This window comes from Hemitrygon akajei, chromosome 2, assembly GCF_048418815.1.
Source record: "Hemitrygon akajei chromosome 2, sHemAka1.3, whole genome shotgun sequence".
Lineage (NCBI taxonomy): Eukaryota > Metazoa > Chordata > Chondrichthyes > Myliobatiformes > Dasyatidae > Hemitrygon > Hemitrygon akajei.
The window spans coordinates 104,345,819-104,358,805 of record NC_133125.1 but is presented as its reverse complement, the minus strand read 5'-3'; the positions used below and the strand labels follow the sequence as shown (position 1 = coordinate 104,358,805).

Genomic DNA, 12,987 nt, shown 5'->3' with positions numbered 1-12,987 from the left:
TTATGTTCTTATTTATAATCCCATATCACAAATCCCAGTGGGTTGTGTGTAGTATTAGGCAAATATTTCCAAATGGCCTATGTATTTGATTGGAACAAACTTTAGCTTTGGGGAATTGCTATGCAGTTAGAATGATACATTTTTCAATATGTTTGTCCATTGGTTTCATAGAAATTATACAAGAAGGATTATGAAGGACTGAAGAAGGAAGGATATGATCTAAGAAATGATGCGATTTCCATCAAGGCTGCAAAGGCTTCTAGGGACATTGCCAGTGACGTGCGTATAAAACGATTTTGTCCATTTCACTCTTTAAGGTGTTTAGAATCAGAAATAACATTTTACTTTATTTACTATAGTACAAGTATAAAACGGCCTATCGTAAGCAACTTGGCCACCATGTTGGATGCCGCAGTCTTCGGGATGATCCCAAGTTGGTCTGGTCCATGCACGTGGCCAAGATGCAGAGTGACAGGGAGTACAAGAAGGACTTTGAGAAAACCAAGACCAAGTTCAACATGCCAGTGGACATGCTGGACATCCTGTTGGCCAAGAAATGCCAGACCCTGGTCAGTGACATTGACTACAGACGTCACCTGCACCGATGGACCTGTCTTCCAGACCAGAATGATGTGATCCAGGCAAAGAAGGCCTACAATCTGCAGAGTGATGTGAGTGTTTCAAGTCCAACACAACTCTTTTGAAATAACATTGACAGAGCAAAAGTTAAGATATTAAATATCAGCTTCTTGAAAATTAAGTCAGGATATTCTATGAGTTAGTTCCTATATTAACATCTAAAAATATGGTTTGAAATATATATATTTTTATTTATTTAGTGATACAGCGCAGAATAGGTCCTTCCACCCCTTTAAGCCGCACCGCCCTGAATCTCCGACAGCCCCAATTTAACCCTACCCTAATCTCAGGAGAATTGACAATGACTAATAAACCTACCCGGTACAACTTTGGACTGTGGGAGGAAATTGGAGCATCTGGACAAAACCCACACATTCCATGAGGAGAATGTACAGAGACTCCTTGCAGTGGATGCCGGGATTAAACTCTGAACTCTGGTGCCCCGAGCTGTAAAAAGGGTCATGCTAACCACTACGCTACTGTGGCACCCAAATATTGCTTTGGTTTAAAATGGTTAATTAATAAAATAACTTTTATAGTCCAATGCTTTCTGAAGGATTGGCCTGCTAATTGCAGTATGTAGGAAATGCCCAGGCAAAAGGTAGATTTGTTGAGAGCTTGCCAGCAAGTTACAGATGATAGGGTTCCTGTCCCAGACAGCCAGCAAACATTGCAGTTAAGGTCCAGAAGTTTAGAGACTTCTGCACATCCCAGATTTGCTGGCTGATTTCGATTGACAGCACTCCTTTCATGCAGCAATAATTTACTAATGGTGCATAAAATTGTGGCAGTTTCCTAGTAATCTGAATCAAGGATTAGATTTGTGAGTGAGAATGTTAATTATGAGACTGTAAACATGATTTTTAATTCATTGAATTTGCTTTAGCATTCTCAATTGTTTAAAAGTGTTTCTGTGTTTTTTAATATGAAGCATAAAAAATGTTTTAAAAAGAATAGTTATCAAGTTTTCATAGTTTTTGCAGTATCATTCAGGAACATATTCAGTTCTTTTCAACTTAACAGCTTAGTTACCTCTCAAAAGTTTCAATCCAAGGTTAAATTTCATTGGTAGGCCTTCTGTCCCGATCATTATTAAATATTACATCATCCCAAACATTACATGAATAAAAGGCCCATCAACATTCCTGCCCTCACCATATAGGATCACATCAGCACTCACCAGCTACCCTGGGGAAGAAATGCGTAAAGTATAAACACAAGAGATTTTGTAGATGCTGAAAATCCAGACCAAAACACAAATCAAAATGATGGAGGAACTCAGTAGGTTAGGCAGCATCTGTGGAAGAGAATAAACAGTTGACATTCCAGGCTCTTCACGAAGAACTTTTCTGTTGCTTTGCAAGTCAATGGCTTATTACTGGGAGCAAAGTCTGATAGACTATTACCTTATCAAGGGTAAAATCTATTCTTTTGACTGATGATCTAATTAGTACTTTGCATAAATATCAAACAGAATGTAGAGACAGAACTAATTAGCCTCATGTTGATGGCAGAGGTTGTAAACGTGCTGAAAAGTGCATTGAGGCAGGAAGGTAGTGAAACTGTGTTCCATGCTGATAATATGGAACGATCGCTTAAACTACAGCTTTGACCTGTCCTAGTTTTCCTCTGTATTTGCAGTTCTGCATATATTTTGGTATAGTGTATATTTACAGCTTTTCACTGAAGTGCTATATTATACAAACTCATTGGACTCAAATCTATCCTTAACTTAAGAGATTCTGCAGATGCTGGAAATCCAGAGCAACACACACACACACACACACACACACACACACACACACACACACACACACACAATGCTGGAGGAACTCAGCATCTATGGAAATAAGTAAACAGTCAATGTTTAGGTGAAACCATTCAAAAGGATAGAGTCATAGAATACGACAACACAGCAACAGGCCCTTTAGCCCATCTAGCACATGCAGAAACATTAATCTGCCTACTCCCATCGACCGCTCCTGGACGATAGCCCTCCACACCCATCCCATCCCTGTACCTATCCAAATTTCTCTTGAATGTTGAAATCAACTCCGCATCCACCACTTGCTCTGGCAGATCGTTCCGTGCTCTCATCATCCTCTGAGTGAAGATATTCCCACTCGCATTCCCTTCCTGTAAAAGGATCTACCTTTATTTCCTCCCTATTTATAATGCTAGCACTCTACAAATTAAGAGAGAGTTGGTGGATTAGGAACACCATAGAGAAATCCAAAGTTCAAAAGTTTGAAATTAATCTATTATCAAATATACATATAGGTCACCATGTACAAACCTGAGATTCATTTTTTTGTTATACAGTAAATCCAAGAAACACAATACAATCAATGAAAGTCTGCATCCAGCAGGACAGACAGAAAGTGCACAAAGGACAACACACTGATAGATAGATAGATAGATACTTTATTCATCCCCATGGGGAAATTCAACTTTTTTCCAATGTCCCATACACTTGTTGTAGCAAAACTAATTACATACAATACTTAACTCAGTAAAAAAAATGTGATATGCATCTAAATCACCATCTCAAAAAGCATTAATAATAGCTTTAAAAAGTTCTTAATTCCTGGCGGTAGAATTGTAAAGCCTAATGGCATTGGGGAGTATTGACCTCTTCATCCTGTCTGAGGAGCATTGCATCGATAGTAACCTGTCGCTTAAACTGCTTCTCTGTCTCAGGATGGTGCTATGTAGAGGATGTTCAGAGTTATCCATAATTGACCGTAGCCTACTCAGCGCCCTTCGCTCAGCTACCGATGTTAAACTCTCCTGTGCAAATATTAAAAGAATAAATAAATAAATAAGCAATAAATATCAAGAACTTGAGATGAAAAGTCTAAGTCCATACATAGGTTGTGGTTGGGTGATGGGGCAAGTGAAATAGAATGAAGTTATCTCCTTCTGTTCAAGAGCTTGATTTTTGAGGGGTAATAACTGTTCCAGAACCTGGTGGTATGGGTCCTGAGGCTCCTGAAGGCAGCAGCAAGAAGAAAGCATGACCTGGATTGTGTGGGTCCTTGATGATGGATGCTGCTTTCCTGTGATAGTGCTCTGTCTAGATGTATTCAGTGGTGGGGAGGACTTTACCCATGATGTATCCACTACTTTTTGTAGGATTTCCCATTGAAGGATATTGGTGTTTCCATACCAGGCCATGATACAGCCAGTCAATAGCTCTCCACCACATATCTACTGTGTAGAAGTTCCTTGAAGTTTTAGATGTTATGCCAAAATTTCACAAATTTCTAAGGAAGTAGATGTGCTGTTGTGCTTTGTTCATAATGGCATTTACATACTGGATCCAGGAGACATCCTCTGAAATTATAACACCAAGGAATTTAAAGTTACTGACCATGTCCATTTCTGATCCCCTGATGGGGATTGGCTGTAGGACCTCTGGTTTCCTCCTCCTGGAGTCTATAATCAACTCCTTGATTTTGCTGATATTGTATGAGCTTACATGTTCAAGGAAGCTCATCTTGCATCAGGCAAAAGGCACTGCCACAATTGTAAGTGAGAGCAAATGATTGTTGAGAGAAAGTCTGCTACAACATATCTCCTGCCCTTCACTCAAATCTCAAACCATTTCACCTATTCTCAGCTTGAACTAATTTCCGTGGTGTAAATAGAATAACTCTGCAAAAATTTCTTTCCTTTGTTCTAGAATCAATACAAACTGGACCTTCAGTGGCTAAAGGGTGTTGGATGGTCTCCTCTTGGATCGCTAGATGTGGTCAAGAGCAAAAAAGCTGGTGAGATTCTGAGTGAGGCCAACTACCGTCAGCACCCATCGAAATTTAAGTTCACCAGCTTGTCTGACTCCATGAATTTGACCTTGGCAAAGAATAATGCACACACTATGAATAAGGTTGTATTATTTTATTCTGCTTGATATTTGGAAAACATCTATTTTTATCAGTAAATTTGTTTGGCCCATGAGAAAACTAACTTGCCTGCATATTGTTTTTCAGCGTGCATATATTGAAGCATGGGAGGCAGACAAGACCAAAATTCATGTCATGCCTGATACACCAGACATTATATTGGCTAAACAGAATCAGATTACCTGCAGTGATGTAAGTGTGAGAAATTATTTTGAAGACACACTTGGTAGTAGCGTTTTACTACAGTAAGGGAGGGCCTTTAATGGGGCTCAAGATGGACTCCAAATATTGATTAACATGATTAAGATAGTCTAATGTTTATTGTGCAGGTCAAGTAACCTAGATTCCAACTGAACAAATAGAATCATAGAGTCATAGAAAAGTACAGCATAGAAACAGGTCCTTTGGCCTGTCTAGTTTGTGCCAATCCATTTAAACTGCCCAGTACCATCAACCTGCACTGGGACCTTAGCTCTCTGTACCCCTACCATTTATGTACCTATCCAGTCATCCACTTGCGTTGGCAGCTCATTCAACATTTTCACCACCCTCTGAGTGATGAAGTGTCCCATCATGTTCTCCTTAAACTTTTCACCTTTCACCCTTAACCTATGACCTTTAGTTGTTGTCCCACTCAACCTCAGTGGAAAACGCCTGCTTGTGTTTACCCTATCTATGCTGATGATGGCGTCTGTCTGTCTCGAAGGGCGATAGAAATATAGCGTGCATTATGGGTCAGTCCATTGTAGAGTTGCAACACCTGCTGTGGCTGTACAGCAGCAGCAGGTCTTGCTGCAGTTACTGCAAGTGAATGTTAATCGGTGAGAGCTTATCACTTGTAACTGCTGCCTCCCGCTACCTTGGTTACCCACAAGGCTGTGAGGTTATTTACCCATAGCTGTCTATACCCCTCATAATTTTCTATACCTCTGTCAAATCTCCTCTCAATCTTTTACATTCCAAGGAATAAAATCCTAACCTATTCAATCTTTCCATACAATAGTGAAATTAGCTTTAATAGTTTGCTAATTTGTGAAATAACTTACTGTTTGTTGTTTAGAAAAATGCGGCATAAAGAGCCGTACATTCAGGTTTACAGATGAGCAAGACAGGAGAAGGGAATAATCTAAAAATGTGAATGATTACAGACCAAAGGGTTGAAAGGGAGGTGCATTTATTAAAAATATATAAGATAAATTTTAAGAAGTAAAAAAGCACCAATTATTCAGAACATTTTAATGAAAAATTTAACAAATGGAGGAAGGAATTGTAAAAGCAGAAATATATTCTGCACAATCCAAAGGGCAATCTGCTTCTAGGGCACTGTTGATTACAGGTATGATATGTTAATATATTGTGTATATTGTTCTGCTTCCACAGAAACTGTACAGACTTGCTATGGAGGAGTCAAAGAAAAAGGGCTATGACCTGCGATCTGATGCCATTTCAATTAAAGCAGCAAAAGCCTGCAGAGATATTGCCAGTGATGTAAGTGGACTTATGTATTTCATCATGGAATGTAAAATGTCAGCATTAAATGTTTAATTACACAGAGTTAACTGTACTTTGAATGACTTTTGTTATAGTACAAATATAAAACGGCCTACCGCAAGCAGCTTGGCCACCATGTTGGATGCCGCAGTCTTCAGGATGATCCCAAGTTGGTCTGGTCCATGCACGTGGCCAAGATTCAGAGCGACAGAGAGTACAAGAAGGACTTTGAGAAAAGCAAGACCAGGTTCAACATGCCAGTGGACATGCTGGACATCCTGTTGGCCAAGAAATGCCAGACCCTGGTCAGTGACATTGACTACAGACGTCACCTGCACCGATGGACTTGTCTTCCAGACCAGAATGATGTGATTCAGGCAAGGAAGGCCTATGACTTGCAGAGCGATGTAAGTATTTAATCCCTATGTGTATTTACAGCACTTATATTCTTAACAAAATGTTCAAAGGCTCCTCGTGGAGTGAACAGATTATAGCAATTACACTTCAAAGAGAAATTGTTGGGATATCCTTGAAGAACCTATTCTGTTGCTTTTGGTGTTAGTCAAATGTTTTGTGTTTTAGTGCATGAGAAAGGAAAAGGACAGTTGTTAGTGTAACAGTAGAAATGCTAGAGTGTCAGGGCAGAAGTGAGTGTCGTTGCTATTACGAAGGAGAAGGTGCTTGGAACACTGAAAAGTCTGAATATAGGTAAGTCAACTGGACCAGATGGACTACAACCCAGGATTCTGAAAAAGATAGCTGAAGAGAGTATGGAGGCATTGGTAATGTTCTTTCTGAATCACTTGAATCTGTAATGGATCCAGAGGTCTGGAAAATTGCAGATGTCACTCCACTAAGAAGGGAGAGAGGCAAAAGAAAGGAAATTATAGGCCAGTTAGCCTGACTTCAGTGATTGGTAAGATGTTGGAGTCTATTACTAAGAATGAGATTTCAAGATATTTGCAGGCACATGATAAAATAGGCCAGTCAGTTTGGTTTCCTCAACAGGAAGTCTCGCCTGATAGATCTGTTTGAATCATTTGAAGAAATAACAAGATGGGTAGACAAAGGGGAGTCAGTGGATGCAGTATACTTGGATTTTCAGAAGACCTTTCACTAGGTGCCACACATAAGCCTGCTCAACAAGATAAGAGCCCATGGAATTGCAGGAAAGATACTAGCATGGATAGAAGATTGGCAGACTGGCAGGAGGCAAAGAGTGGGAGTAAAGGGGTCCTTTTCTGGTTGCTCGCCTGTGACTAGTGGGATTCTGCAGGGGTCTGTGATAAGACAGCTTCTTTTCATACTACGCGTCAATGACTTAGATGACGGAATTGGTGGCTTTGTTTCCAAGTTAGTGGACAATATGACGATAGGTGGAGGAGCACCACCTGAAGATAGGTTTTGAATTAACAAGAAGTCTACAGAGGGCTTGACAGATTGGAGAAGTGGCAGATGGAATATAGTATAGGGAAGTGTATGGTCATGCACTTTGGATTAAAGGCTAGGCTACTTTTGAAACAGGGAGATATTTTTAAAAATCAGAGGTGTAAAGGCACTTGGGAGTCTCTGTGCAGGATTCCTTAAAGGTTAATTTGAAGGTTCAAACGGTGGTAAGAAAGGCAAATGCAATGTTAGCATTCATTTCGAGAGGACTAGAATACAAATGGAAGGATGTGATGCTGAGGTTTTGTAAGGCACTGGTCAGACTGCACTTGGAGTACTGTGAGTAGTTTTAGAGCTTTATCTAAGGAAAGATGTTCTGGCATTATAGAGGGTCCAGAGGAAGTTCATGAAAATAATTCTGGAAATGAAAGGTTAAAGTATGAGGAGCATTTGATGACTCTGGGCCTGTACTTGCTGGACTTTAGAAGAATGAAGGGGAATCCCATTGAAACCTATCAACTATTGAAATACCTAGTTAGAGTGGATGTGGAGAAGATGATTCTTATAACGCGTGAATCTAGGATCAGAGGGCACAGCTTCAGACTAGAGGGATGTCCATTCAGAACAGAGATGAGGAGGAATTTCTTTAGCCAGAGGGTAGTGAAGCTGTGGAATTCATTGTCACAGACCGCTGTGGATTCCAAATCATTGGGTATATTTAAAGTGGAAATTAATGGGTTCTTAAATAGTCAGAGCATTGAAGGTTATGGGGAGAAGGCAGGAGAACAGGGTTGAGAGAGATAATAAATCAGGCATGATGCAGAGTCGGCAGAGCAGACTCGATGGGCTGAATGATTAACTCTGCTCCTGTGTCTTATGGACTTAATATCAGAAACAGTAGACATATTTGTAAAGACTTTTGACAGTATTGCTATCAAGAGGCTATCAGGGCTTCAGTGCCACCACCTGAGACTACTTCCAGACCTCCCCTCTCTGAAGACCACAGTGGTGAGGCCTAGAGTTTGTTTTGATTTGCATGGTGGTTGCAAGAACAGCACTGGAAAATCAATTTGATGCACAGGTTGGTTGAAGTATGATTTTCCCAATGTTTTATCCCTAATCCTGATTCTCACTTGTTTGTGTGAAACAGAACCAATACAAGTCAGATCTGCTGTGGCTCAAGGGTATTGGCTGGATGCCCGATGGATCCCTAGAATATGAAAAAGTGAAGAAAGCCGGAACAATTCTAAGTGAGAAAAACTATCGGCAGCACCCTGGTACTCTTAAATTCAGCAGTTTGATGGATTCCATTCCCATGGCATTGGCAAAGGTCAATTCCCAGAATCTCGACAGGGTAAGGCACTTGCTCATGTAAGGAACTATAGCTGTCATTGTAGGCACATTGTGTTTTAGATTGTTGAAAATTATCTATACGTGCAAAAGAACTTATTTAAACCCACTCCACTGCCAAACTTCCACGAATGGTGAGAGTCTGAAAACAAGGTACAATTTGCATCAAGCAGGAGTAGGTTCCTGATTTTTAGAAATCTAAAGCAAACAGCCTAACAATTAGGTCAAGTGAGTAAAACTGTTATATAAGATAGACTATAATAAATCTGACAATAATTTAATTAATTCATAACATTATATATATTGCCTACATTTGCTATCAACTTCTAATGCCTTAATAAGATGGCAATCTGGACATTTACAGTCCATGTCATGAACTTCTATGTAGAAGGTTCCGGAATTTTGACTTAGTGATGATGAAGGTGTATTTTTAAGCTATGTGGTGAGCGGTAATGTTTCCATATATCTGTTCTTCTTATCCTACTCTCCTACTGTAGGGGATGGAAGGTGACTCCACTCCAACTTGTAGTCAAGCAGAATCACAACTTGATAAATGGCAAAGGAAATGAATGTTTGGTTTGGTGGGTTGGACGCTAGTCAAGCCAGGTGTGTTATCTGGAATAGCGACAAGCCTCTTGAAAGTTGTCGGACCTAGAGGAGGGGAGACTAGTGTGCGTGATGAACTAGTCTCTGTTCACAACTCTTAGTAATTTATTGCAGTCTTGGGCAGGGCATTGCAATATTCGCCACAGAAAGCATCCTATCTAGCTGCATCTGTAAAAGTTAGTAAGAGTCATGAGGAACATGCTGAACTTCTGAGCAAGGAGAGGCAATGGTGTTCTTTCTAGGCCGTAGCATCTAAGTGATTGGCCCAGGACAAATTCCCAGAGATATTTCATCATCATCATCGTTATGTGCTGTGTCATATAACATGGGTGATAATGGTCCATGATTGTTCTTAGAACAATTTTCGACAGAAGTGGTTTGCCATTGCCCCCTTCTGGGCGATGTCTTTACAAGACCAATGACCCCAGCCATTATCAATACTCTTCAGAAATTGTCTGTCTGGCATTATTCGTCACATAACCAGAACTTGTGATATGCATCAGCTACTTGTATGACCATCCACCAACTGCTCTCTTGGTTTCATGTGACCCTGATCTGGTGGGAGGTGAGTGGGTGCTACAACTTGCCAAGGGGTGACCTGCAAGTTAGCGGAGAAAAGGAGCGCCTTGCACCTCCTTTGCTAGAGATGTATCTCCACTCCGCTACCCAGGAAATTGAAGTTCTCATCCATCTCCACTTCTTCAACTTTGAGACAGACAGAGGTGTGTCCTCCAAACTAACTCCCGAATTTAGTCATCAACTTTTTCATTTTGCTGAAGGAAAGATTGTTGCCTTGACAACCACCTCTAAGTTTTCCATCTCCTCCCTGTACTCAATATCTTTATTACATAGAACATAGATACATAATGTTCAAAATTAGGCGATAATACCAAAACTGGTGTCAGCTTAACCTCAACTTGATAATAACAGGCTAGAAGAATAAAACATAGAACAGGACAGTACAACACAATACAGTCCCTTCAGCCCATGATGTTGTGCCGACTTTTAATCTACTCCACGATCTATCAAATCTGTCCCTCCCAGTTATTTTACATCCACTAAGAGTGTCATTGCTTTAGATATTTGAGGTACAGCTCACTACAGTGGTGTCGTCTAGAGACTTGTAAGTGGAGTTAAAGCAGAAGTTGATCGCATTTGTGGGTTTATAGCAGGTACAGCTAGAGGCTGAGAATACAACATTGCAGGGCACAGTGTTGAGACAATTCATGGTGGAGATTTCTTTGCTTATCCTTACTGACTGCAGTCTGTTGTTGGTCAGGGAAGTCAGCGATCTAGTATCATAGGAGGGTACAGAGTCTAGAAGTTTGTAGATAAGTTTGTTTGGAATTATGGTGCTGAAGTCAGAGGTATAATCAATAAACAGTTGTCTGACCTCATGGCTCTGTTATCCAGAGCTGAGGATAGAACCAGAAAGATGGGATTCACCATGGACCTGTTTTGTTGGTAGGTGAAGTGCAATCAACCAAGGTTGTCTGGGGTTACTGGAGTTGATATGTCCCACAACCAGTCTCTTGAAACACTTCAAGATGACATGAAGTCTCAAAACACGTCTCCTTCTGTTTTACATGACTTAACATTAGGAAAAGTGTTGAACAGCTTGCTATGTGAGTTCCACCACAATCTACATCAAGGGTTCCCAGCTTTTTTTAATGCCATGGACCAATACCATTAAACAAGGGGTCCGTCTTCCCCCTGCACCCCCCCACCACTGATTGATTTTGCTCTGACTTCAATATCATAATTCCATGGACCCCAGGTTGGGAACCCCTGATATACATAGTTAATGTCTCTTGGAAACATCATTTGGATTCTGGGTGTGTATGGGACACTTAATTATTGGATCATCTGTGTTACACATGAATAATTTCACTAGTGATAAATTATGAAAGTTGATTAACGTTATCCCTATTAAAAAATCTCTTTGCAGCATTCATACACGAAAGCATGGGAGAAGGATAAGCTTAATATTCACATCATGCCAGACACACCAGAGATCCTGTTGGCAAACCAGAACAAACTCAATTTCAGTGATGTAAGTAGGTGCAAATATTTCTAAAGTGGAGAAAAGATTACAAATGTTGCAGTGTGAAAGTCTATCTCATCTGTTTTGTTTATCTGTAGAAACAATATAGGCTTGCAATGGAAGAATCTAAGAAAAAAGGGTATGACCTACGAGCAGATGCTATCTCCATCAAAGCTGCTAAAGCATCGAGAGATATTGCCAGTGACGTAAGTGATTTATATTTGTTATTACTTTAGTTTATCTGATATATATCAGATTTTGGACAATTTTCCTGTCATTTCTGATGTAGCATTTATACACAAAAGCATAGGATTTTCACTTTTTAAGTGAAAATGACAATTTTGACTTTAACAGTACAAGTACAAGACAGCCTACCGGAAGCAACTTGGCCACCATGTTGGCTGCCGTAGCCTTCAGGATGATCCCAAGATGGTCTGGTCCATGCACGTGGCCAAAATTCAGAGCGACAGGGAGTACAAGAAGGACTTTGAGAAAACCAAGACCAGGTTCAACATGCCAGTGGACATGCTGGACATCCTGTTGGCTAAGAAATGCCAGACCCTGGTCAGTGACATTGACTACAGGCATTACCTGCACCAGTGGACCTGTCTCCCAGATCAGAATGATGTGATCCAGGCAAAGAAGGCCTATAATCTGCAGAGCGATGTGAGTGCCTTTTTATATCCTTGAATATTTCTGAAAAGTTAATCAGAAAAATTGGGAAATAACTTTCATTATAATCCAAGAGTGCACCTAGTCTTTGTAGCAAAGTTGGATTTTCATTGGCCTAATACTGCCAGTCTTGTATTGGTAACATGGACTGCTGACATTACCATTATCACTGGGTATGTTTGCCTATGGTACAGGGAGAGAATTCTTTGGATTGCTTGCTGAACATGTTTAAATTCCTTTAGTACACCTGAGAAGGTGTCAGTAATTCAGGATGATAATCTTTATAATTTAAGAGCTCGATTTTGGTTCAGGCCATCAGTGAATTCCAGACTGGGTCATGACCTTCGTGTCATTTTTTCAGTTCTTGCTCAGTAAACATTTTTTCTTCAAAAATCCACACACTAAAGATGGTGGTAAGTTTCACCATTGACATGTGCCTTTGCTAAGAGGTGGCTTGAGAGATGGGAAAACCAGTGAAAGATTTTAATGGTCTCATTATACCATTTATTTATTTAGAGATACACCATAGAACAGGTCCTTCTCTCCCAACAAGCCACACCACCCAGTAACCCACTCAATTAGCACCAGCCCAATCACAGGACAATTTACAATGCATCTACTCACCTCGTAGTTTAGTACCTCTTAACTTAGTACCTGCCAATAGTCCTCTAACTCCAAGACAGACCTCTTGTCTCCAAGCTTCGGCCATCATCTTTGACTTCTGATCGATCTGCAGGCTCCAATCTTCAGTAGCAACCATGGGGATAGCCAATGATAGGGCCCCAAACTCCAAGGGTGCATACTGACCAGCTCTCATGCCTCCTTTTGCCTGGGACCGCACCAACATGGGACAGCCCAACATCCATGGATGTCCTTTTTCACTCCTCTACATAA

General features: G+C 40.5%; 1 protein-coding gene across 38 annotated transcripts in view; it reads left to right on the top strand.

Moving 5' to 3' along the window:
* neb (nebulin) overlaps window positions 1-12,987 on the top strand; it is a 327,374-nt gene that overhangs the window by 119,644 nt on the left and 194,743 nt on the right. For all 38 annotated transcript variants that reach the window (XM_073026432.1, XM_073026423.1, XM_073026670.1 and 35 more), the window contains 10 exons: window positions 172-279; window positions 360-671; window positions 4,325-4,528; window positions 4,632-4,736; window positions 5,925-6,032; window positions 6,131-6,442; window positions 8,572-8,775; window positions 11,326-11,430; window positions 11,520-11,627; window positions 11,776-12,087. In XM_073026432.1, the coding sequence (XP_072882533.1) occupies window positions 172-279; window positions 360-671; window positions 4,325-4,528; window positions 4,632-4,736; window positions 5,925-6,032; window positions 6,131-6,442; window positions 8,572-8,775; window positions 11,326-11,430; window positions 11,520-11,627; window positions 11,776-12,087 (1,878 nt within the window). The remainder of the gene's footprint in view (window positions 1-171; window positions 280-359; window positions 672-4,324; window positions 4,529-4,631; window positions 4,737-5,924; window positions 6,033-6,130; window positions 6,443-8,571; window positions 8,776-11,325; window positions 11,431-11,519; window positions 11,628-11,775; window positions 12,088-12,987) is intronic.